Consider the following 25,019-nt stretch of genomic DNA (forward strand, 5'->3'; position numbering starts at 1 on the left):
CTGTGGCATTGTCGCGAAAATGATGGACAGGCAACGAGACGACACTTCTCGATTAAAGATGCATGCGGGAGACGTACATCGAACTGATATGTCCGCGACGAGATTTGTCGTGCAAATTCGATGTAATGGTTTTGCGAGCTTGTAAATCATACAAAATCTCTATATATTGAGAAATTATTGTGCATGTGACTATCGACCTCTCTTTTTTTTTTGATCGGGTCGTGACACGCATGTCGTGAGATATAAAAAGGATTTCGGATTTCGTGATGTTTTCGAATGTTAATAGGTCAAAATGACATGTATTATGCATAAGATACGAGGTTAATAAGTAGGAATGAATAGCAATGATTCGAACCACATAGAAAAATGGCACTCTACAGGAAACTTTGCCCGGAAGTATCGTCCCCGACATGTATCGGCCGGAAAAATCAAAGCATGTCCGCTAAAGTTTGGTCTATTAAAGCAATGGACGGCTTCAATGTCGCGTGGAGCGTGCAAACGGGATTTTGAATTTATTGAAATAAAACAAACTACTGACCACCATTTCGATCGAAAAGACAAAAAAAAAAGGAAAATGACACAAGCAGTCTCTGAACTTTGGCCAAATATGCAATGTGGTCCTTGAACTTTTAATTTGTTCAATGTGGTCCCTAAACTTTAACCCAATATGCAATATGGTCCTTGAAATTTTAATTTATTCAATGTGGTCCCGGAATTTTCGGTACGTATTCAATTTAGTCCATGAACTATATGAAAATGTTTAATTTAGGCCTTCCATTAATTCAAGTTCAAGAACTATATTGAACATATTTATATAGTTCAAGGACTAAATTGAACAAGTACCGTAAGCCCGAGACCATATTGAACAAATTAAAAGTTTAAGGACCATATTGCATATTGGGCTAAAGTTTGGGAACTACATTGAATAAATTAAAAGTTCAAGGACCACATTGCACATTTGCCCAAAGTTCACGGACTGTTTATATCATTATCCAAAAAAAAAGAACACCGTGTTTTCTTTTACATAAAACAAACGGGATTGAACACAAAATATGGTGTTTCGACCAAAAAAAAACACCATGTTTTATGGGAGTTCTTTTTTGGTCAAACGTGTTTTATGGTAGTTCCACGGATATACAAAACAACAGTTCTTGAGTTTACTAAAATATCGTCGGCAGTACACACAAAGAAAGAAATATCGTCGACAGAAGTCGAATACCTCGTCATAAGAAGATCGGTTGAAAAAAGGGGGAACCAATCCGATCTGATCGACATTAAAATCGGATTTCATTCGTGAGATTGAATTGTCAAGTCACGAACCTATAGATTATCATTTTAAACTCGAATTATTCATCAATTAGTAATTATTATGCATGTGCATCTAATGGATTTACCATTTGCTGAAACACTTGCTTTGGTACTAGAAGTCAAGTACCTTTATAAAAGTAGAGATTATTATGGGAGCGTGTGAGCTTGAGTGTCTTGGCATTCAATCTCTTTGAAGATGTCGGATCATCGAGCTATTCACCCATTCAGATGTACTTATCATGTCTTTAGAGATTTCTCGAGAATAACTCAATTGTACTTGACAAGCGATCTCGAATGTTGAGATGCGATCGAAAAGATTTGATTGCACAAATAAAGAAATGTAGATTATTGAATTGTACAAAATGAAACTTAGAGGACCGAATTGTATAAATCCAAAAAGTCAAAGGCCTTGATCGAACAAAATAAAACTTAAAGAACCGAATTGCGTAAATACCGAAATTTAGAGGATTAAAACCGCACCTAACCCTACAAATTATCAAACTTGTCGAAATGGGTCATAAATCCATTTCTTAACCCATATTTGATCAGTAGTGTTGTTATATGCGTTAGTTATATTTAGTAAATTGATCATAAATAGATTTAAAATGATAAAATCTAAAATAATATGAGTGCTAAATAGGTTTATAACTTATGTAAACCCAAGTTACCAATCCATCTCTATAACTCTCGCTTAGGGGTGTGCAAAACCTGACTGAATCGGCCCGGAACTTGTAGTTCCCAAGGGAATCGGTTTGATTCCTGATTCTAATTTTTTGGAATTGATGGGTACCGGTCCGGTTCCTGGTTCCTTCTGTGGAACCGCTCACCCGCCCACCTCGACCGGACTGATAATATATATATAATTTTTAAGTTTGACCAAAAAAAAGAAAAAATCTTAAGAAAAATCCCTAATTGAAGCTTAACGCCCATCTAACCGAATCGAGTGCTCGTCTCATCTCACTCTCACCTTGCTTGAGTCATCTCTATTCTCTCACTCACGGCCTCGACTCTCAAGCTCAAACACCCATTGATTCACGGCCGCCCCTCTGGTCGTTCATTGCCTACCTCTCTCGTTCTCGGTTACCTCTATTTGCGTGAAACTCGGTGGGACCAGTTCCATGGGCCCGCTCGGGAACCGGACTGGGTGGATCTATGGAATTAACGAATGGTTCTCGGTTCTAATTTTTCAGAATCGGTCTTTAGCGGGCAGTTTCCGATTTCGAGGTGAAAACCGTCCACCCAGAACATGCTCACCCCTAGTCTCTCTCACCCTCACTCGATCTCGTACTCTCACCTCGGTTTGTATAAGAGTTTTTTTTCCAGATTTGATCAAATATGGAAGTATTTTTTACAATACCGATCAGGTCGGCATCAATAGTTAGATTTGCATTTGCAGGTAGATGGGTCGAAAACGGGTTAAACGTATCAAATCAGGTAGGACCGTTTTCGACTTGGCTCCGCCCGTTCGTCGTGTCTCCAAATTATCATCATTTAAAAAAAAAAATCGGATAATTATCTAATCCGGATTGCCTTACAGTTCTCCTAATCGCGATCATAATAAATGCGATGACAACGCGAATTCCAAATTCGCATTAACACCTCCGTGGTGCAATCCTGACATTGCAGGCACCACCCCCCCCCGACCCCCAACCGGAACGCAGCTGTGCGGATGACGTGGACGCTCGCGATTCGCGGAGCGGCGGCGGTGGGGGTCGGCGTGGGGCCCGGCGCGGACCACAACAGTAGTCCCCGAAAAGGGGCGTCCGTACGAGTGGGGCCCGCCCCTCCGGCGGTCGAGGCCAAAAGCGGAAATTCGCAAATCGAAATCTCGAAAGGATCCGTCCGTCCCCACGCCTACCCACCCGATTTTATCCGCACCGAAGCTCCCCGCTTTCCCGAAAGGGCCCCCCGGGTCGGGCCCTATTTGCGGGCCCGCCGCCGGAGGGACCGCGCGAAAACGCCCGCGGATCGGCGGGGGCAGTTTGGTAAATTGTGGGGGGGGGGGGGGGGGGGGGCGCGTCGGCGATGAATGCGCTAGCCCCTTCGGAGGGCGGATGGCGTGGTCGAGCAGCCGCGTGCACCTTGTCGGTCATTTTCCGCAGCCCAATATTAAATTAATTAATCAAAATATCAATTTGTTAATTTGATTAATTTGCTTCCCCAAATTTTTTCACCCGGCCCCAGCTGTCAAAATTTATTTGCTTACAGCTCACCCGCGCGTCACTTTTCACGTCACAATTCCGATTTTTTTTTTTACCTCGGGGGTTATCACAGAGTGATTTCGAAAATTTCCGTGGCCCGATATTAATTAACTAATTAAAATATTAATTTGTCAATTGATTAGTTTGTTTCCCTATTTTTCACTTTGAATTCTAATATTGAAATAATCTCGAAATTTCGAGATAAATTGACATAATAAGTTTATCATTATTACAAAAGCTGCACGTAAAACAGCAATGGTTGAAATATATTCTATCTTTCCCGATCCGTTTCTTGTCAGCGTGCTGCGGCCCCTCGAGACCCGTCGACATTGTAGCATCACCGCCTATCACCGATTTGTGGGGCACGATCTTCTCGTGTCATCGTATTCGTGTCATTTTAAATTGTCATTATGATGTTCAAATGTGATTACAAAGTGTTTTTTTTACAAAGATATAGGCAAAAACGTGTCGGTTTTTATTAGCTTCGAATCAATCCGGTTGTGTCGTGTTGAGTTTGGGTTCATCTCAGTCAATTCATGTCGCATTAGAATCATATTCTTGTATCACGTTAGGAATTGTTATGGCCGTCGATGCCCTTTGAACCTCCACGATTGTCACCTATAGGGTTACCTCTCTTAGCTCCTTCTCCCTCTCTTGAGCTCTGACGTTACGACCTTCACCGAGAGGCGTGTGGCCTCGGGTTAAGGGTCACCTAAGGTTGGCAACTTTACTCGAGCGAGTTCCATAACGATCGTAATAACTCTTATCCAACTCATATTCCTTTCTTGCAATAGAAACGGAGGATGGGCGATAGCGAAAAGCAACACGTACGAGGCAAGACGATATGGCAAAAGGCAGAGAAAGAAGAGCGATTTTATATTTAGGTTCGTTTGTTTTGTGTAACATGTTAAGTGTCCTCGTCTTCTTTAGCCACCGGGTGGGTAGTGCAATTTTCGATAAGACTTTATTAACGAGTGTCTCGGAATCATCTGTTAATTAACGAATCAAGATAATTTCGCAGTTTCTAACGTACCGACCATTCTCGTCTTATTTCGAATTGAGTATGTTCAATAGGTTGCGGTGAGGACTCGTCGGCCTGACTTTCTTTAACGAATATCAGCCCTCCTCGACCTAATTTCTGTATCCGTCACTGTTTTACATCACGATTTCTTGAAGGGCCGAGTCGAGATTTACCAAGTATCTTTTCCCGTGCCCTTAAGTTTTTCTCTAGCACGACAACCACGTTTCAAACTACGACCAGAAGTGACAATGTTACGTGACGAGGAAACCAAAAGATTAGACAAACATACCAACAAACATCTTCTAATTTTCAGAACACGAAAGACCATCGATAGGCTGCAACTCTACGTTTCTTCACAAATCCTCCACGGCATTCATTTCAAAATTCAATTGCTCAAATTTTTCGTTTTCTCCTTTTTTTTAATTGGTCTTTTTCCTGTCCTTTTCTGGCCGCAATTAACGACGAAAAGAAAAGGAAAAATCAAAAGGAAAGGAGGATTTTTCACTAGAAAAGAAGGGGGAGACTTATCTTTGAAGAAGAAGCATCCTTTGATTTTGATCCTTTGATTTTGATACTTATCCTATGTTCTAAGCTGTCGTGTCGGGCGGTCCCTTTCGTTACGCAGCTGTTGTTGGGGATAATCTCTTTGGTGGCGGCACGATTTGTGGTCAAGGTACTCACGAGATGCATGCTCATTGGTCACTATAGTGGGAAAAATAATAAAAAAAAGGTACATTATTTTGATATTTTCCGAAATACCCACATGGAAAAAAAAACACCCATTTGGAAAAAAATTGAATTTCTAGTGGCCGAGCCGTAATTGAAAAAGATTTGTCTCGTGGAAAAAGTTAGATTAAGGGGACGATAATGCCGTGGTTATCCATGCGAATGGTCATATTTATAATGATTAAGGGAAAAGTGGGGGAGATGGATGTGGGTCTACACGACACAATTGGTGGGGAGGATAATCTTCTTTATTGATTTAGGGTCGGAGTTCCCTTTGATCATGCCCTATGGAGTTAGGTGTTAGGTTATGACAAGTAAATCGCTCCCAACAAATGATTTTGCCCTTTTCATTTTTCTATATGCTTTGTTGATATATCCCACGTCGATCAACCATGGGCATATACCCCATTTATATTTCATGTGTTCTCCCTTCGCATATCGGCTTTGGCTTTTCATATTGGACGTTCTAATAAGGATCCCGGTTTATATGGCGTTCGCGATCCCTAATTGTCAAACTCCCACGAGCACTAATAGACATGCGATTATGCTGGTAAAGGGATTGGAGAGTGGGGCCGAAAGGTACCAGGTTCGGGGTTCAATCCCCGTGAGCATCGCATAGTAGAAAGAGTGAGACCTAAAAAAATAAAAATTCCCAAGCATCGTTCCTGATCCGGTTTTGGAATTGGGGTTCGATCCCGGTTTATAAAGCGCACGCGATCCCCACTTGTCAAAATCCCAGGGGTACCAACAAGCATGTAGCCCTTATGGGTAAAGGGATTGTGGGGTGAGGTCAGAGAGTACCAGGATCGGGTTCGATCTATGCAAGCATTGCATATATATGTACATAGCGCGATTCCTGATCTAGCTTGTACGTGAGATGATGTGTCAAATTATCCCACGTCGCTTATCTAGAGGGTGCTGAATAGCGGCACCATATTGTTTTAGGAATTTGGGATCGGAAAAAAAAAAAGAGAGAAGAAATTGAGGAACAAACTTGTTGTGATGATGATAGAGGGGGATTGGATCCCAACGCTGGATTGTCCATGTGCACCTGCGAATTCTTGATCCTGAGGTCGAGATTTTTTTTACCAGCACAATATCTGAACGTACGTGTAGTAATTATGGATGGATAGCATAACGGCCGAAGATCTTTCAAGATCTGGGGGCTCTTACCACACCATTTAAGAAGGAAAATAATGGTGAATCCACTGTAATAGAACCAGTATATCAACATCTGATATGCGTTTATCCGAGTGGTAATGACATAAATAGCCATTGAATTTTGACCCAATATATAATATGATTTCCGAACTTTTAATTTATTCAATATAGTCAATTCAATTTAGCTCAATGTGTAATATTATCCGAAAACTTATTTTCATATAATCTAAAGACTAATTCGAACACTTACCAAAAGTTCAGGGACCGCATCGGACAAATTAAAAGTTCAAGGACGAAGTTGCACATTGGGTTGAACTTCAAGGATCATACTGGACAAATTAAAAGTGCGGAGATCACGTTACATATTGAATCATAGTTCAGGACAATTCGTGTCATTTTCCATTTAAATATGCAGATCTGCAGAGGGGCAATCAAGAAATAAAGCATCTCAGTGAGGGGCAATTGAGGGAGGGAGGAAGAATAAAGGATAGGAAGAGAAATCCAACAGATAATAACGTAAGACCAACCACAGTCAGAATCCAACTGTACAATAATATTACTCTCTCTTCTTTCTTTCTTTCTTTCTTTCTTTCTTCTCTGTCTTTCCCTCTCGATCTCGTGCAGTATATCTTCATTCTTTTTGACTTTTCTGATTCCACGTTTTATCCACAGCCAGAGAGAGAGAGAGAGAGAGAGAAAGCTTCCTTCCTTATTGAACGAACCAACACGGACACGGACACCAGACACCAGCCCACACGAAACTGTGACCTCTCTGCCCAAAAACCAAAAAAAGAAAGAAGAAGAAGAGAGAGAGAGAGAGAGAGACTTTCCAGTTGTTCCCTTTTCTTGGGTCCTTCTCGCTCTTTTCTCTCTGGTTCCAAATCCCACCATTTTTTTACCTCACCAGCTTTGAACCTAACTCACCCTCTACCTCTCCCTCTATCCTTCTCTCTCTCTCCGTGGAATCTTGAACTGTGTAAAGGAGCATTCTTTACTCGACAGTTTTCTCGTGCTTCTTCATCTCCTGTAAGTTCCTTCCTTCCTTCCTTCCTTCTTTCGCATTGTTCTCGCAAGCCTTCTCTCTTTTTTTGCCATGTTGTTCGCCAAGAACGAAATGGAAGACACGGGTCTCTTTTGTTTGATGCGACGTGTGTTGTGGGAGAAAAAATGGTTTTGCTTTGCTTGTCTTACGGTTTATGCAGAACTGTGATTCTGTGAACAGTCCGTGTGCTTTTCTTCCCAGCCCAGAATTTTGCCTTTTCTTTTTCTTGATGATCTGGCCTGATGATGGTGTTTCTGTAGGAAGAGTGCAAATTTATGCAGCAAAGCCTCTTGCCCAACAAGTGCTGTGGAAAAGTTTGAACCGTCTTCTTCTTCTTCTTCTTCTTCAGGTGGATGATCTGACACCCTCATTCTCTCATTAAATTCGGGTCATCTGAAATGAGTCATGCATTTGAGATTAAGCCTCAAGGAGCGCATTTCAGTGTCTATTTGAGTGCAAAGTTCATGAAAGACCTCTGGGAATATTATAATACACCAAATATCCCCACATTTCACGTTCCTTGGGGAGGAGGAAAAGTTTCAGTTCTGAATCGATCAGTTCCTTATTATCTGCGAATCAATCAAGACGCAAAACTCACGATTTCTGCCAAAAACTTGCTGCATCTTGTTTGTTGATGCCATGTCAGTTACCCCATTTAAAAGCAAGCCACCTCAAGGACTTCCATAATGCTGGTCGAGCTTCAATGAAAGGATCACGTCTTCTTTTTGGCATAATAATCCTCATTCGATTTCTGTATTCTTTTTAGTGAAGATTTCATTCTAATATTGAAAATTTGGTAGCTGATTAGGCTTGTGGTCCCCCATTTAATGCATTAACTAAATGTATTATGGGAGCACGGTTACTGGACGGATAAGATAATTAATGAGTAATTGAAATGATTGTTCTGGGAACGTCTTGTTTTGCTTTTGGTGAGTATGTGTAAACACAATCTTCTGCATTTTCTTTCTAAATGGCGATGCTGACTTTATCCTGATCTTGTACAATCATGACATATTTGGAAATCGGAACCATTACGCAGGTCAGTGATCTATCGGAAGTTCTATAGCAAGAGAAGTCTTACGCCGAATAAGAAAAATTGATTTCGACAAAATTCTAATTATTCTTAATAGTATGGCTCTCTTTCTCACTTTGGTTACGTTAATGTTGTTCCTTCATTTCTATGCTTAGAACCACTTATCATGTTCTTAAAGCCTATCCTGAATAGGAAATATGTCTTCACCTCAGGCCAACTAGAAGCACCTTGTAAATTATCAGATAGAGCTATATATCTTCAAAGGTATTACAATTGAATACCAAGCTTAGTTGTGTTAGCGTATTACACAGTTTTGGATTGCAAGATTAGAGAGCAACACTCTATCCACAGGAATGAAAATTGACTCTGACCCATGTACAAGATCAAATTGCATAATTTTTAATATCCTTTTGTTGGTGCCTGAAGTAAAAGTAATTTTCAGATCTAAAAGGAGAACGTAAAAGGAGACATGGCATCTCTGTATATGTAGAAATACTGCATTTCCATGGAGAGTTTGCACTAAGTAATTTTCAGATCTAAAACTGACCGGGATTGTAGGAGTCATGATGTGTGTCATTCCCTCCTGCAGATAGTTTCAGAGGCTTCTTCACGACGGGTTTGAGTTCTGCACCAATTCAACTTCTCGAGGAGGGGATAACGCAAATATATTCACTATGATGGTGTCAAGATCTTGCATAAGTTTATTGGATTTGGCATCTGGGGACATGATGAATTTCCCTCCAACTCCAAGGAACCTTCCGAGAGTGATAACAGTGCCAGGAATCATATCCGACATTGAAGACGAAAGCACTAGCAGCGAGTTAAATAGATCTTTGTCCAAGCCTCAGGAAAAGATAATACTAGTTGCAAACTTTCTGCCCCTGAATTGTCAAAAGGACTCAGAATCTGGCAAATGGCGTTTTAGTTTGGACGAAGACTCGCTTTTATTGCAAATGAAGGATGGATTCTCAGCCAAGGCTAATGTGCTTTATGTTGGGTCCTTAAAGATAGATGTAGATTCGAGCAAGCAAGATGAAGTTGCGCAGGAGTTGTTGGAGAAGTTCAATTGTGTTCCCACGTTTCTGCCTCCGGAGATTCAGAAGAGATATTATCACGGATTCTGCAAGCAGCACTTGTGGCCTCTTTTCCATTACATGCTGCCCATGTGCCCTGAGATTGGCCATCGATTCGACAGATTGCTTTGGCAGGCCTATGTTTCCGCTAATAAAGTATTTGCAGATAAGGTGATGGAGGTGATAAATCCAGGAGAGGACTATGTGTGGGTTCAAGACTATCATCTCATGGTTTTGCCTACTTTTCTGAGGAGACGGTTCAATCGGGTTAAACTCGGGTTCTTTCTCCACAGCCCATTCCCTTCATCAGAAATCTACCGTACTCTGCCCGTCAGAGACGAAATACTCAAAGCACTCCTAAATGCAGATCTGATTGGATTCCATACATTTGATTATGCCCGTCATTTTCTTTCTTGCTGCAGTAGAATGATGGGGTTAAACTATGAGTCCAAGCGAGGTTACATCGGACTTGAATATCTGGGCCGGACGATCTACATTAAGATTTTGCCCGTCGGTATCCACATGGGAAGGCTAAAATCCGTGTTAAACCACTGCTCTTCTGCTGCAAAAGCCATGGAAATTCAGAAACAGTTTCAGGGTAAAAGGATTATACTAGGGGTCGATGACATGGACATATTTAAAGGTATCAGTCTAAAGTTACTCGCCCTCGAGCAACTCCTGAGGCAGCGCCCAGATTTGCAAGGACAAGTGGTGATGGTTCAAATTATGAACCCTGCCAGGAGCACTGGGAAGGATGTTCAAGAAGTAAAGAAAGAGGTCTATTCGACTACTGACAGGATAAACGAAACGTTTGGTTTCCCAGGCTACAACCCGGTAATTTTGATCGACCGTCCAATTTCTTTTTACGAGAAAAGCGCCTATTATGCGTCGGCAGAATGTTGCATTGTTAATGCCGTGAGAGATGGGATGAATCTGATTCCTTACAAGTACATAGTTTGTAGGCAAGGGTCTCAAATAATTGACGATGCTTTGGGGGTAGCTGCTGAGACCCCTCGGACTAGCATGCTTGTTGTCTCGGAGTTCATCGGCTGCTCACCCTCATTAAGTGGGGCCATCAGGGTTAATCCATGGGACGTTGATGCGGTTGCTGATGCGCTCAACTTAGCCATCACAATGCCTGCAACTGAGAAGCGGCTTAGGCATGAGAAGCATTATCGTTACGTCAGCTCCCACGATGTAGCATATTGGGCCCACAGCTTCATGCAGGATTTGGAGAGATCATGCAAGGATCATTATAGGAAGCGCTGCTGGGGCATCGGTTTCGGCCTGAACTTCAGGATTATGTCTCTGTCTCCAAGCTTTAGGAAACTATCTGTCGAAACTTTAGTCTCTTCTTATAAGAGAACTAATAGCAGAGCTATATTTCTGGATTATGATGGAACTTTGGTCCCTCAAGCTTCCATCATCAAGACCCCGAGCCCTAACGTCATCTCCATTCTGAATGATCTCTGCGATGATTCAAGCAACACCGTGTTCTTAGTTAGTGGCCGGGGGCGAGATTCTTTGAGTGGCTGGTTTTCACTATGTGAGAATTTGGGTATAGCAGCTGAACACGGATATTTCATGAGGTATATTATGTACACAAGTCAATGTTTTTCCCCCCTTCTCTATATGTAAGTATAGACTTTCATTTACTTCAACCATCACCGGAGTTTAAATTTGGGAATTTGGGTACTTCTCTTGCAGGTGGAGCAGGGAAGCAACTTGGGAAACTGGTCGGTTGGAGGTGGATTTCGATTGGAAATGGATTGCTGAACCAGTAATGAGGCTTTATACTGAGACTACCGATGGCTCCTACGTGGAGACTAAGGAGAGCGCTTTGGTGTGGCACTATCAGGACGCTGACCCTGATTTCGGATCCTTCCAGGCCATGGAATTATTAGACCATCTCGAGAATGTTCTCGCAAACGAGCCCGTAGTCGTGAAGAAGGGTCAGCATATTGTTGAAGTGAAGCCGCAGGTGCGAACTCGCGGTTCTCTCTCTCTCTCGTATGTTTTCAGTCTTTGTTCTTATTTCCTTTGTTCCTGGCAAATCTGCAGGGAGTGACCAAGGGCTTAGTGGCGGAGAAAGTTCTCTCCACTCTAAACGAAGGTGGGAAATCGCCAGATTTTGTTTTGTGCATTGGGGACGATAGATCGGACGAGGACATGTTCGAGAGCATTACAAGCGTGGCCTGCAGTTCTTCAGCGCCAGAGGTTTTCACATGCACCGTCGGTCAGAAGCCGAGTAAAGCTCGGTACTACCTAGACGACACGATAGATGTTTTGACGTTGCTTCAAGGCATGGCTGCTGCCTCAAATTCTAGGTCCTCATGCAGAAGAGAGATCCAGCCACATCAATAAAGCTCCACTCGAAACGCGACGGCAAGATTTTTCTCAACACAATCACGCGGAATCGGATAGCGGGTGGCGAGGCAGCCATATGCTCAGGTAGGCTTGCTTTTTTCCCCCGGCTGGACGGATCCTATTGTTGGTTGGTTGAGGTTCAAGCATATCGTCGGGCCGCCGCATCCTCTCTGCACTTTTTAGCTGCAGAGCGAAATGGGTCGAGACCCTCTTGTCGGTCGCGTCTCGGGGGTCGATCGAAATTCTTTTTTGAATACCGTTCCCTGTTTTCTCTTCCTCATTTCACTGGGCTCTGGATGGAAAGCATGGTGTACATATTCTCTTGGTGGTGGGAATGCTGGTTGTATACTCAGTTACTGTCCAAATATTTGACACAGCTAGCCTGTTAACGAGAATGACATCGATGGTGTACTCACTTGCTCTGCTGAATCACGAACAGCAAACTTGCACTCCGTCACCATTCATCGGAAGTCTGGAGTCGCAGAGAACTGGCGAAAATGACATCGATATTGTACTCGCTTGCTCTGCTGAATCAAGAATAGCGGACTTGCGACTCCGTCTCCATTCGTCGGAAGTCCGGAGTCGCAGAGGACCCGCCGTTCTTTCCATCCAAAACACGGCTCACGGATGCGACTCTCTGTCTGCTGTATAACTCAGCAATACAAACACGAAAGACCCATCTTTCCCGGATTGATTCGTGGAGCTCCTAATCTCGTCACGAGCGGCACGAAGCTTTCTTGGGGTTCAAGCTTAAGTATGAATCGTGGAATGGCCATTTTCTTAGCAAAATGCAACCTGCGCCTTCAAGAACCGACCCTCTCTCTCTCTCCGCGTTAGCCCTCAGGAACCGGCGAGCTCGAGAGACTGCAGCCGCGGCACCACCCTTTCGGGTCGAGCGTGGCATCTCGGGTCGAGTCTCGCGTACCAAATTATTAACACCCTTTTTGTAAATCCCGTCGATGATTAAGAGATAGTTAACGTTTGCATGAACCGAAAGCGTGCGAAGATTTCCTTCACGTTTTTGCCTCTATTGGGGGTGGTGGATCAGCAGCATGTCATCAGATTCCCATGATCTCTTTCGGAGCTGCCAGAAATCGTCCTCTTTCCCCAGGCCGAAAGCCCCGCGATTCCCGTCCGTCAATCATCCACTGCCCCGATCCCCGGGGCCCCCACCGAAATGATGCGCTCCCGCGGAGCACCAGATCAGCGCCACCTACCCAGCCAGCCAGCCACCCACCCGCCAGCCACCGCCAACCCAACGGGCGTCTAACGACTACCTCCGCTCCTCGGCGAATTTACCAAAACGCCCTCGTCGGCGGCCCCCCTCCCCCCACCTCTACTAACTAAAGAGCGAGAATTAGGTCTTGGATTAGTGGGGGTCTTAACAGTCCAATCATGGCATTGATAGTTGGTCCTTCCATTTTCGCAACTCAATTATTTCCGAATAATATTGGGGGTTAATAAATCAGAAGATGCAAAGTTAGGTATCTCGTATGATTAATGCAGGGAAGATGACACAAATAGTTCATTAACTTCGGCTTAATATACGATGTCGTCCCTTGACTTGAATTGGTTCGATGTGGTCCCTCGACTCCAGCCCAATATGCAATGTCGTCCTCGAACTTCTACTTTGCTCAATCTGGATCCACGGACTTTTAGCCTAACGTGCAATGTCGATTCTGAACTTTTACTTTGTACATGTTCAATTTAATCCCTGAATTATATGGAAATGTTCGATGTTGTCTCCGAACTTGAATTGATGGAAGGATAATATTGGATATATTCATATAGTTCGCCAACCAGATCGAACATTTTTCGAAAATTCAGGAATCGAAGTGAACAAATTAAAAGTTCAGGGACAACATTGCACACATGGCCAAAGTTCGAGGACCGCGCCAAACAAATTAAAAGTTCATGAACGACACTGCGTATTGGGCAAAATTCGGAGACTATAGAATACTCGAAAAATATGATTATGACATGATTTTGTTGGGTAAGCAAAATGTTTAGATTATTACCATTACAGCCTTATAAGGAGAGAGGGCCAAAAAAAAAACTTTTAATAGATTAATGACAAATACGATTAATGGGATAGAATGTTGTCATAAATGGTTTTGACAGACTGTTCAGCTTTGAAAAACCTACAAAAGTGGTAAAATATCAAGAAATATATAATAAATTAAATTATTTTCCAAATATTTCCAAAAAGAAAATCTTAAAAATAGGGCGAGTAGTGCAGCCAAAATTTAATTTGCGAGGATAGGAGTCGACCGTTTACCGGGAGAGCAAGTGAACCTCGCAGCCAGAGATAGGCTCCAGCGAAGCTTATCGAAAACCGGAATTTCCCGGTCACCCCGTCTCCTCTATTTATACGCAGAAAGTCTCTGCTTCGGCGTAGAGAGAGAGATAGATAGAGAGAATGAGCGCAGAAGAATCGGCCATGGCGGCGTCGGCGACCACCGCGGAGCCCGACCCGATCTACGAATACCCGCCGTCGCCCTCAGCCTGGTGCTTCTGCTTCCCCCGCTTCCGCGCCCGCGCGTCGCGCCTCGCCGCCGGGTCGTCCTTCTGGGAGCGGGTGGGGTCCTCCGGGGGTGGCGGGCGGCGCCGCCACGACGGCGGTGGCGAGGGATGGTGGGCCCGCGGGCTGGGGCACCTGAAGAGGCTCCGGGAGTGGTCCGAGATCGCCGCCGGGCCCAGGTGGAAGACGTTCATCCGGCGGTTCAACCGGAAGGCGCACCGGCACGGGCGGCTCAACTACGACCCTCTGGATTACGCCCTCAACTTCGACGAGGGGCAGAACGGGGATGTCGACGAGGAAGGCGAGGAGGGCGGCGGGTTCCAGAAATTCTCGGCCCGGTTCGCCTCCTTGCCCGGCCCGATCAAGCCGAGGCCGGGAGCGGCTCCGGCGGCGGATTCAGGGAGGGTGCCGGAGGTGGCGGTTTCCGTGTAGGCGGCGGCGGCGGCGGCGTCGTCGGGGGAGCGGGGCGCGCGCTGATTCGGGCGAATCACGAGCGAGATGAGCGCTGGAGTGTTGACCTCGTCGGCGCAAATCATTCGGCGGCGGCGCCACGTCATTTTGCCTTTAGAAATTCTTTAGAAAAGATAAATTTTTTTTATATATTAAATAGATTTGGAGATTGCGTGAATGTGTATAGAGTTGGGTTTGAATCATTGGTGTTTGTCGGGACTTATAGTTGTTTCTTGTTTGTGACGATACAAAGGAGGTTGTTGGATTAATTCTAGAGGATTGATCAATTTCAATGAATAATGAAAGCAAAGCCGATGTCCCTTTTGCTCTTTTTTTTTTTTTTTTGGTAACCCAGGGAACCCCGCACAGCCGACAGCCGGGGTAAACCCTGGGGGCGACACGTGCTAGCTACCACACACGTGCCACCGGTTAAGTCACCCTGCGGCGCCCGGGATTTGAACGCTTAACCTTTTGCGAGGGGAAGAGCGCTCGCTCCAGCGACGCCACCCAGGCGGGTGGTCCCTTTTGCTCTCTTTTGCTTGCCGCCGGCAAAGATTTGGCCGCCCGATGAATTGGGTGTGTGTTTTGAAATTGAATTGTCGTTATTTGAGATAAGATCCAACTCGAGTGCTCTTTTGAGGAAAAAAAAAATGCTTCACTTAAAGGTCCTATTTGAAATTTTTGCTAACGAGTTTGACTTGATTTATGTGCACTCGGAAAAATTATGGTGCGCCTCGAAGTGATGGCATGACCTTGTTTGGTTGTTGTTCAACTACAAGCTATTAAAAAAGGGAAAAAAAACCATTGAAAACCAAAAACTATACAAAATTGTACCCGCGCGACACATTAACCCATTCGTCAAGGTTTTGTCAAATGATTTTTTAGTCAAAACGACATCGTTTTTATCTCGCTAAAGACACGGCTCACGTGGATGCCATGTTAATACCGTTTGCCTTCCGTCATCCATGTAGGTAAATTTTAAACAATGCTCGTTGACTGAAAATATGAGACACGGGTATAAATTTGTGATTTTTAGTGTCAGAGAAAAAAATTTAGGATAAATATGTCATAGTAGGTATAGACTAGACTTTTTTGTGGCCCTTTTCCTAAAAAATAAGTGTTGCAAGAATTGGGCTATGAACTGGAAATTTGCACTTTGATATAAATGGATGGCTGTCCAAAAGAGGACAATGAGGAGGAAAGAAAGATGCAGTCTTCAAGCTGCACTTACGCATGCCTCGAAATCACAGGCCGGGCAGGCAATTTTCATACATCAGGCACTTTTCTGTGATTAATTTAGTCAATGATTAAGCAATTGCGCTGTCCCACAAGAATGATCCACGCCTAGCTTTGATGGCGACACCAAGCGTGAGAAAAGCAATATCCTCAATCCTTATCTCCTCATCAACATCTGCAATTGAATATAATCCTCACTAGTGACTTTTGCTGCCCCCCATGAGAAAACATGGATTGCATTGCTCACTTTATTACTGTGGGCAGAAGTGGGTTGATCACTCAGGTAGGAACATGGAAAGCATTTCCATCTAGATGGGCCGATTCTGACGGCCCGATGAGCACGGCATACGTATCGAAATGGGCTTAGTTCAATGGCCATGGATCGGATCGAACTTAGAGCAAGCATTTGCAGACAATCCTAAAATGTCTGATGTTCACTCCCTTTCTCAACGTACTTCAGATGCACTGGTACAACGTTTCCCTAAGCCGGTTTATTGGTGAACATGTGACCCGAGTTGTGAACTTTCGAGCGTGTAAGCGGCGATCTAAGCCACGATCCCGCGATGTGCGAGATTTAGAGAGTTCTTTCCCTGAGGAAAGAGCGAGGCCGGTGGCCAGGCTAGCGCGACGAAACACTGTGCAAGGCACTGGGAAGGTGCAGCTCAAGATGCAGGACATGCCAGAAAAGAATAGGGCTAGATAAACAGAGTTAAAACCGGTCTGGTTATTCGAACTGCTTTCATAGCGTTGCGTGGCGCAATGCATCATATAATGCTTCAGCCAAATTGTTGTCTAATGTGTTCTTACTTTATTCAGCCGAAGTTATAAAGTTAGCCCTTACCTCCAAAATGCCACAGAAAAGCAGACAGAAGAAAAGCTCAAGCATCTTCATTGATTCTTTAATTTGCCGGGAGATTCGCAGGAATTAAAGATAACAAGAAGATAGCTATTGGAAAAAATACCTGATTGCTACTATGTGAACTAGAGAAGTCACCGAAGAATCTCTCATTTCAGCACCTAGGCTAAATGGTTCCTAAATGGGACATCTCAGAATATATTCGAGATAGCTAGGAAGAAACATGAAAATGTAGGGGTCTGCAGTAATCTATGTAAATTACGTCTGGAAACAAAAATCAAACTTCCTGAATTGTACCATCATTCGGTACTCCTGCCGGTTGACGAGTGACAACAACATGAGCATTCGGAAAACTCGGGCCTGTGCTGTTCTTAGACCAAAGCCAGATTTTGGAAACAGAGAAGCTTTCTCGTCTTGACCTCCCACTAATCTTCTTCCCCTCTTCATCCCCTGAAGAGATCCGATATTGTCGCCCTCTCGCATTTCCATTCTTCAAAACAACCCTCCTGTTGTGCGTGCAAGAAGTGGATAAAGCCACTTGCAGATCCATATCACCCTCCACATACTGATATGAACCCATTGAATAGCATCTTCTCGAGTCCAAATAGCAACTACTAGTCTCTTCTTTTATCTCTACGCTCTCTTCGTCCTCGTTTAAGCTCCTAAACTTTCCAAGCCTTACAGAAAAGACCCTCTTTTGGCTGCCCTTTTCTTCATCTATAGCTAGTTTTGGACCACAATGAACTGAATTCTCCACATCAATGGGAAATGCACTGGGCACACTCCAAGAATCATCTAAGTTGAGTGCTCGCGGGCCAGCCAAGAGATCCGTGTTCACGAGAGACCCACGACAAAGTGGGCACGTTGAATTGGAAAGAAGCCATGTGTCGATGCAACTTATATGAAAAGCATGGCTACACGTGGGAAGCAGCCTGAGCTTGTCATTTTGGGAGAATTCACACAAACAAACAGCACAATCAAATGGTTCCTTCAACCCGATGATTTCTTTGTAATAGAAAACGGGCAAAGCGTCAACCAAAGCTTGTTCGAGGCCACAATCGTGCAAACGGAAGAGCTGCTGAAGCTGCCTCTGAAGGACATGAGAGTCCGAGCTCTCCGTGTACCTAGTGGAGTCATAGATGGATGTAGATGGCCTCCTCATGAGGAATCTGATGAGCAGATGAAGCAGACCGGAAATGAAGACGACAACAGCTAGAATTACTATGAACAGAAGAAGTGCGGGGCTAATTCGAGTAGAAGATGGTTCCGGAGTGGATTCTGTGCTGTAGTTCATGATGAAAGGACTTGACAAAGAAGTGAGAGGTGACTGAGGAGGAGCATATGTCAAGCTTCCATCTTGTTGCTTCCTCTCATACGCAATCCTAAACATTTTTTTTTAGCTCTCAAACTTGGAAGACTGACCACTCAATTCAGCAGAAGCGAAAAAGCTCGCTTTGGACGTATCTACCAATTGCAACATCGGCAGTGCACGCTACATAACGGGAAATCACATCAAACCTCAACTTGTTAAAGCTAAATGGTCTCAATATGGAGACCTTGTGGCACGAAGAGTGACTAACCTTGCGAATTCATCTTGTTGTTTGGACAAGAAAGATGGGCATTTGAAGAGCAACAGAGTTCAAAAGCGAATAAAATAAAAAAAAACAGAAGGCAGAGCTGAAGAGTACCTGCCTTTCTTCCGAAGAGAAGGAAGCATGAATGGCATGGATTTTAATATGCAGCTCTCAAGGCCTCAGGAGAGTTCCATCGCCCCTGATTTGTTGATGACTGTGGGTCCTGCTTTGAATTTCTTTTGCGCCACAGGAGTCCCTGAAACAGGGGATTTTTCATCTTTGTTTGTTTCTCGGATACAATATAGAAAATGGGAAGTCCGTCACAAAAAAGAAGGTGGAAAAGCTAGAAAAGGGCAGTGAATGGTGTGATGGCTTGAGGTAGAAAACTTTAAAGAGAGACTCAGCGGTCATGCAGAACCAGCCCCAAATCCTAGATTTTCAATCATAGGCAAAGGGCATGAGCACTTTTCTCTTTTCGTCAGGCGCAACAGTCTTGGACAAACTCTTCTGGGTCGCCCTTAGATAGTCCAAAACTTTTCGATTTTGCCCTCCTAACACCACCCATATTCAGAGAACAATCGCCTAATGTTTGACGGACTTGCTTATGCGACACCGAATTACTCCTGGTCTACCCGAGAATTATCACGTTGGAAAGGTCATGCTGACACTAGAAAAGGCTCAAAGTCGATTGCTTTTAACCTCATTCGCGGTCTCCTCCATATCATCGGGCTCAGAGACATTTTATCAAAAGGCTGGAGGATGAGGGAGACCAAGGGGGGATTTGAACCATGATTAAAGGTCCACCATTACGCACAACTTGATTGTCTACAGTCGCGTTCGTGACTTCTTTATTCATCAAGAATCTATCAAAAGCAACACCAAATGATGGGGTTTGCTGCGTCACTGCGTTTGCCTAATCTTCACCGCAGGGGTCGGTCTGTCCATCTTGGCCTGTAGTTTCCACACGACCCACCAATGCAACAAAACATATCAAGCAAACAAATTTTCCCCCCTTCTTCGGGCCGTGCAAGATCTGGCGAGGTAAAGACAAAAAATTCGAAAAAGGGTCAAAACATCACTCGCTAAAAGGGACATTTTGACCTCCCCATGATCACGGGTCTAACAGGGGAGCAAGCATTGCCTGCATCCGATTCATGTAAGTCCTACCATGGCCATGGCCATGGCCATCCATCCAATTTCAATTGACAAAAGCTCCGGGGTCTGAGAAGTATCAGGTGAAGTCCCTGTCTTGAATCAGGAACCCAAAACATGGCAGACGCAAATGATGACAAATGGATAAAAATCAAAATTTGATGTAACCCAGATCGTTTTCTTTTAGAATTATAAACGAGGGTGGGACGACCAAAATGAGCCCTTTCCCATCAGGCAGGGGATGGTATCTGATCTGATTGATGACGATTGTGCCAACACGAGCAGGTGGCGATCATGGCTGAAACCTCCACGCTTTCTGTTAACGTTGACAACTCTGGGATGGTTAGTTGATGATGCCCCCCCAACAAGACAAGAAGTCGCCCCCAGATGACATTTTCTTATTTGCTTCTGGAATCTTGACTTTGACAAACACGACCAGTGGCGCTGTGTCCACTGAGCTGTTGACACCTCAACTCACAGATCAACCACTACCGTGTGATGTGAAGACTTTGCCTCAGATAAATTTAATCACCGCAAGACGCTCCACCAATCATGACAGCACGGGATGAACATGGCTCAACTGATAAGTCAAGTTTTGTTGGGCAACGGGTGATCAAATTGGCTAGGCTGGGCTGGGGGTTGAGCTAGGCTAGCAGGGCTTAGGCTCGATCCGAAACCTAAAACTTCTTTGGACGAGCCCATAAAAGGAGCCCTTGCCTAGTTCCTCTCTTACTCACTTGAATATAACAAGGGATCTAATGCGACTGTCACCTAGGGTTACGCAACCTCAGGCGAGGCTGGCCGGCGGCTCGAGTTTCCCTGGCAAACGGTTGAGATTTTTTTTAAAAGTGTAGTTTTTTTCAAACGGTATTTAAGTCAAAGTTGCTTCCGAATGTGTTTTTACATTATACTTTACCAAACATTATTTACATTTTGGATAAACTCTTTTCACCTAAAATCTTTTACATTATCCTAAAGGCTTTCCCCAAATGCGTTACCAAACGCACCGTCGGTGAATTGAATAAGAGGATGCTTACAATTTATTACTATTTATCATGGGAGCCAAGTAGCAGTAAAATTGTGCCGGATTTAGTAAATATGTTGTTTATTATACTGATTATCCCTCTAGGATACCAAAAAGAATGTGGCTCAAATAACATTGCAATCATCCAATCATAATTATAACTCAAATAGTCAATACTCCCACAATATCAAATTAGATATTTCCTATGGTTGAGCAACAAGTGCAGTGACAGAAGCAGATACAGAAGGACGTGAGAATTGACAATCAGTTTTCTCTAGCAAATGCTTATTACTCATCAGTCATCATGTGCTCCTTCACATTTTACAACTTGAATGATCTCGACTCCGAGGCGATCGATCTCTCGTCCTCCTCCTTGATCACGTTTATCATAGCCGAAACCTCCTTGGTGCTTGGCCTTTTGGTCGGAGAGGACGCAACGCACTTCAGTGCTACTTGCAAAAAGTTCACCATCCTTTCCTCGTTGACACCTTCCGTGATCAGGGCCCGGTCGAACACCTCCGCGGTCCATTCCTCCCGAACCACCGAGTGCACCCATGTCGCCAAGTTGAATCCCCCATCTTGGACCATTTTTCCTGTCAGTAGCTCCAGAAGAATCACACCGAGGCTGTATATGTCATCCCTAAAGAAAATATGATCACTTTCACGTTCTTGGGCTGGTGTGATCTTTGTGAAACTTACGCTTCGGGAAAGATCTGGCTGTTCTTGGTTCTCAGTGGCCATTATTCCGTACTCACTGATGCACGGATCCATGTTCTGGTCGAACAAAATGTTTGTGGATTTGAGGTTGCCATGAGCAATCCCATCTTCATGAAGTTCCCGGTGCATGAATGCCAAGGCCTCAGCTATTCTGGATGCTATGTTCAGTCTGCTTCCCCAGTCAAAGTTATCATCTTTAGACCCTGAAATCAACAATGCCAGTGTAAAAATCTGATGAATATACATGTTGAAGCAATCGATCGTCTACTTCTAGATCCTATTAGTGGGAGTTATCGCTCGAGAATGAAGCGATTCAACTTACCATGGAGGAGTTTGAAGAGGCTGCCATTGGATTGATGCTCATACACCAAGAGCTTCTCTTGCTCTGAGCAATAAAATGCCACTGCCGCTAGTACATTCGGATGCTTTGCCTGGTCTATCTTCAGCATCCTCCTCTCGAACACTTCGCTCGAGATTGCCCTCTCTTTGATCCTCTTCACAACCAATGTGGCGCCATTGTTGATCATGACCTTGTAGAGCGTCCCGTTCCTTCCCCTCCCGAGCAACTCAGCTGGAGCTTGGAGCAAGTCCTCAAACTTCAAATCCTTCACCAAAGAACTATTGAGAATCACGAGAGATGCAGGTGCCACTCCACTATCCATAGAAATCATCGAGTACTCTGACCTATATTCACCGGTTTTAAAATCATCACCAGAAGTGGCATTCATCTTGATGCTACTATCGTCCATGTCGTCTTCAGACGTCTCTAAATCATCAGTCTTCTCATCTTTTGACTTGCTTTTACTTACTATTTTGTAAACGATGAAGAGTCCTATCACCGAGCTAAGGAATGCGTAGCCAGTGTATATTAGGAAGCGATCTGTCGACCACTTCTTTGATGCAGCCTTTGATGTAAGGGGCGGGGGACATGGATTCGGTAACGGTTGCCCACATAAACTGGGATTTCTCGAAAAGCTGTCTGCACTAAAACGGCCCCTTACGTCGGGAATTTGGCCGCTAAATTCATTGTCAGAGACATTGAACACCTCCATCTTGGCAAACTCGAACTCCGGAATTTTCCCACTGAGATGGTTGTTTTGAGCTAGGAATGACAGCAACACGGGAATTTTATGCAGGCTTGGCAGTTCTCCAGTGAAGTTATTGTTCGATATGTCGACCCTCTTTAAGTTACTCAAGTGAGGAATGCTTTTAGGGAGTTGTCCAGTGAACCGATTGCCACTTAAGTATAAGTGGGTCAGATGCTTGCAGTTCGCAATCTCTTCAGATATTTCTCCACTTATACTGTTGTTGTTGAGGCTTAGGACTTGAATCGATCTTGCACTGCAGAGAGAACCAGCATCGAATGTTCCAATGAGATTGAGCTCGTCGAGGATGACTTTTAGTACACTCTGTGTGTGCGAATCGCAAGTAACGCCCACCCATCCGTGAGTGCAGGGGTCTGAATTCATGTTCCAGCCCCAGCTCTCATTTCTATTTGCATTATCTGCAGGTGAGAGTTGTTCCATGAATCGAACTAACGATCGCTTTGTGTCATCTGCTTCTGAAGCTGCTGATGCAAACAGAAGAGAAATTGGAATGAGGAGTGCCCAGATGGCCGCTCGCTCCATTTTGGGAAAGAACTGAAGCTAGTAGAAGTGGCTTGGAGATTTGATAAATGCATCTGCCAAAATCTTTATACTCAAGCGGGTTCGGCTATTTGGCATTGTGGAACAAGGAGGCCGTGACAAGGTTTGGTGATGTTTGAAATTTGGCTGAGCATACACAGAAAGATTCTGAGATCGAAAAGAAGGAATCGAAAGTGAGATAAAGGCATATCCAAGGTAATTTTTTAACCAAGAGCCGGCGCCTGAAATGGTCTAAATTATCCATACTCAGATGTCCTGAACAGGCACGTCGCCTGACATTACTGATTGATGGCATGAGCAAGCATTATTTTAATCACAGTACTAGCTGATCAAGAACTTCATGTTTATATTTTAAGGAGAGTCCGGGATTATGCTGAGTTCTTAGATTTTTCTCCATAGCAATGCTAATAATGCATTCGTTCCGTCTATGGGCTAAACAGAATGTGACAAACCGGAACAATTAAAGAGCCCCTGCATTTTCCTAAGCAAATCAAACAACAGAAGCGAATTTCTTCGGACGAAAGCTTGAAGTTGCAGAGCAAGACGTACCGGTTCAGCTAGACAGGAGTAATGATAAAGTTGTGTTGCCAGAATATATGCACGTGAGAGTACAACGGGGAGCCCCAATTTGAGAGGAGAACAAGAACTCGGTGACAATATCTAAGTGACAAGAATCATTTTATACCAACATTTGACCAATTCCAACTACCGGTCATACTTCAGCGGCCTACTAATGATTATGGCTGTGGTCTGCTCACTCGCCCTCGATCGCCCTTAGTCGTGACTGTGTCTTAGCACAAAACACGACACACTCAAACACGGGGAAGGAGACAAAGTGGTGATGTCCATTTTTACACAAAAGTTTTACACACCAGACATGTCCAAGCAGAGTACGTCCAAATATTAAGACATCAATTAGAACAAGTAATCCGGGCGGGATAACGTATTATCGGCAGGCCTTAGGACGTCATACTTCCGCATGCATAGGTCGAGTAATTTAAGGAAGCAATTATGGGCTTCTGGCCACATCCTCCACAAAACCCGAATTTCAGTCTTTCTGCTAAAGCAAGAATGCTTCTGGCAGTCTGGGTTGCATTGATCCATCAATTGAACGATGTTGGTCATTCAGAAATCGCTTACCGAGCATTGCAGTGCATTTTCATATTACATCGTGCCCGATCTGCTTCCACAAACTCAGCAGTCAGTTTGCTGGCTGGTGTGTACAACCAGTATCGAGAAAGAAAGGCAATCTGTATCTTTGGAACCTCGCAATCATCTTCGACCACGTACTCGTTCTAATATCCTCATGGACTCTACTTAAACTGAGCCTGTGCCCTGTACACATAGCTTGATTGGAATCTAAACATACACAAAAATCATTCTCCAGAAAGGCACAAAGACCCAGTGGTCAAAGCATCTACAAAAACTGAATAAGATTAGCAGTGCATGCTAAAGTACAGTATACTGACTAAAGGTGAAAGGTTGCACGAAATCATACATTTTGCTTCTTCAAGTACATTACTTAAGTAGGTCAATACCAATCTACTAAACTAACAAGTCGCGACATTTCTAGTGAATGAATATTCACCGTTGTATTCCAGCTAATGTCTTTCCAGAATCAGCTGTTTTCGGCGTAAAAGAAACAGTTTTTGACTCACTGGGTGATTTCGATCTTTGTTAATCACCTCTGCATTCTAAGTCTCTGTAAGTACTTGAAAAGAAACGGAAACAGTGTGTGCATACCTCAATACATGATTACTGTATGGTTGACCTTTTGCTGACCCCATAACAGAGAGAGTACCATTTTGAGTTTACTCTCAGCAGTTGCGGATGCGTGTGGAGAGAGAGATGAAGAGAGAGCCCTGATGACCGCTGTGGCCGTGGATGCCCCGGCAGCTGCCAGAGCTCCGA

General features: G+C 44.1%; 4 protein-coding genes across 8 annotated transcripts; 2 read left to right on the plus strand and 2 right to left on the minus strand.

Annotated features, from left to right (window-relative positions):
• The first annotated feature begins 7,093 nt into the window (after positions 1 to 7,093).
• LOC115678858 (probable alpha,alpha-trehalose-phosphate synthase [UDP-forming] 9) lies at positions 7,094 to 12,330 on the plus strand. Of its 3 annotated transcripts, none has more exons than XM_056319204.1 (5): positions 7,094 to 7,443; positions 7,720 to 7,808; positions 9,051 to 11,154; positions 11,273 to 11,546; positions 11,627 to 12,330. In XM_056319204.1, the coding sequence occupies exons 3-5, from the start codon at positions 9,167 to 9,169 to the stop codon at positions 11,927 to 11,929; spliced, it is 2,565 nt and encodes an 854-aa protein (XP_056175179.1). In that variant the 5' UTR covers positions 7,094 to 7,443; positions 7,720 to 7,808; positions 9,051 to 9,166; the 3' UTR covers positions 11,930 to 12,330. The 3 variants fall into 3 exon arrangements, with proteins under 3 accessions (XP_056175179.1, XP_030458187.1, XP_056175180.1); XM_030602327.2 differs by having other exon boundaries at positions 9,082 to 11,154; XM_056319205.1 differs by lacking the exon at positions 7,720 to 7,808 and having other exon boundaries at positions 9,082 to 11,154.
• A 1,980-nt stretch (positions 12,331 to 14,310) lies between these two features.
• Positions 14,311 to 15,232, plus strand: LOC115678886 (uncharacterized). Its single transcript, XM_056319249.1, has 2 exons — positions 14,311 to 14,884; positions 14,995 to 15,232. Coding segments are annotated over exons 1-2 (534 nt in total). The 5' UTR covers positions 14,311 to 14,351; the 3' UTR covers positions 14,996 to 15,232.
• Positions 15,233 to 17,009: 1,777 nt separating this feature from the next.
• LOC115678725 (RING-H2 finger protein ATL47-like) lies at positions 17,010 to 20,239 on the minus strand. Of its 3 annotated transcripts, none has more exons than XM_056319464.1 (2): positions 18,684 to 20,239; positions 17,010 to 18,164 (listed from the first exon to the last, which is right to left on the minus strand). In XM_056319464.1, the coding sequence occupies exons 1-2, from the start codon at positions 18,719 to 18,721 to the stop codon at positions 17,273 to 17,275; spliced, it is 930 nt and encodes a 309-aa protein (XP_056175439.1). In that variant the 5' UTR covers positions 18,722 to 20,239; the 3' UTR covers positions 17,010 to 17,272. The 3 variants fall into 3 exon arrangements, with proteins under 3 accessions (XP_056175439.1, XP_056175438.1, XP_056175437.1); XM_056319463.1 differs by having other exon boundaries at positions 17,010 to 18,487; positions 18,684 to 20,227; XM_056319462.1 differs by having other exon boundaries at positions 17,010 to 18,487; positions 18,576 to 20,227.
• Positions 20,240 to 20,930: 691 nt separating this feature from the next.
• LOC115678951 (probable inactive receptor kinase At2g26730) lies at positions 20,931 to 24,904 on the minus strand. Its single transcript, XM_056319382.1, has 2 exons — positions 21,785 to 24,904; positions 20,931 to 21,665 (listed from the first exon to the last, which is right to left on the minus strand). Exons 1-2 carry the CDS (start codon positions 23,088 to 23,090, stop codon positions 21,067 to 21,069), a joined length of 1,905 nt encoding a protein of 634 aa, XP_056175357.1. The 5' UTR covers positions 23,091 to 24,904; the 3' UTR covers positions 20,931 to 21,066.
• Between the last annotated feature and the right edge of the window lie 115 nt (positions 24,905 to 25,019).

The sequence above is a fragment of the Syzygium oleosum genome, unplaced genomic scaffold, assembly GCF_021117445.2.
Source record: "Syzygium oleosum isolate NSW1041296 unplaced genomic scaffold, Sole_v2.1 Sole_v2.17, whole genome shotgun sequence".
Taxonomy (NCBI): Eukaryota; Viridiplantae; Streptophyta; class Magnoliopsida; order Myrtales; family Myrtaceae; genus Syzygium; species Syzygium oleosum.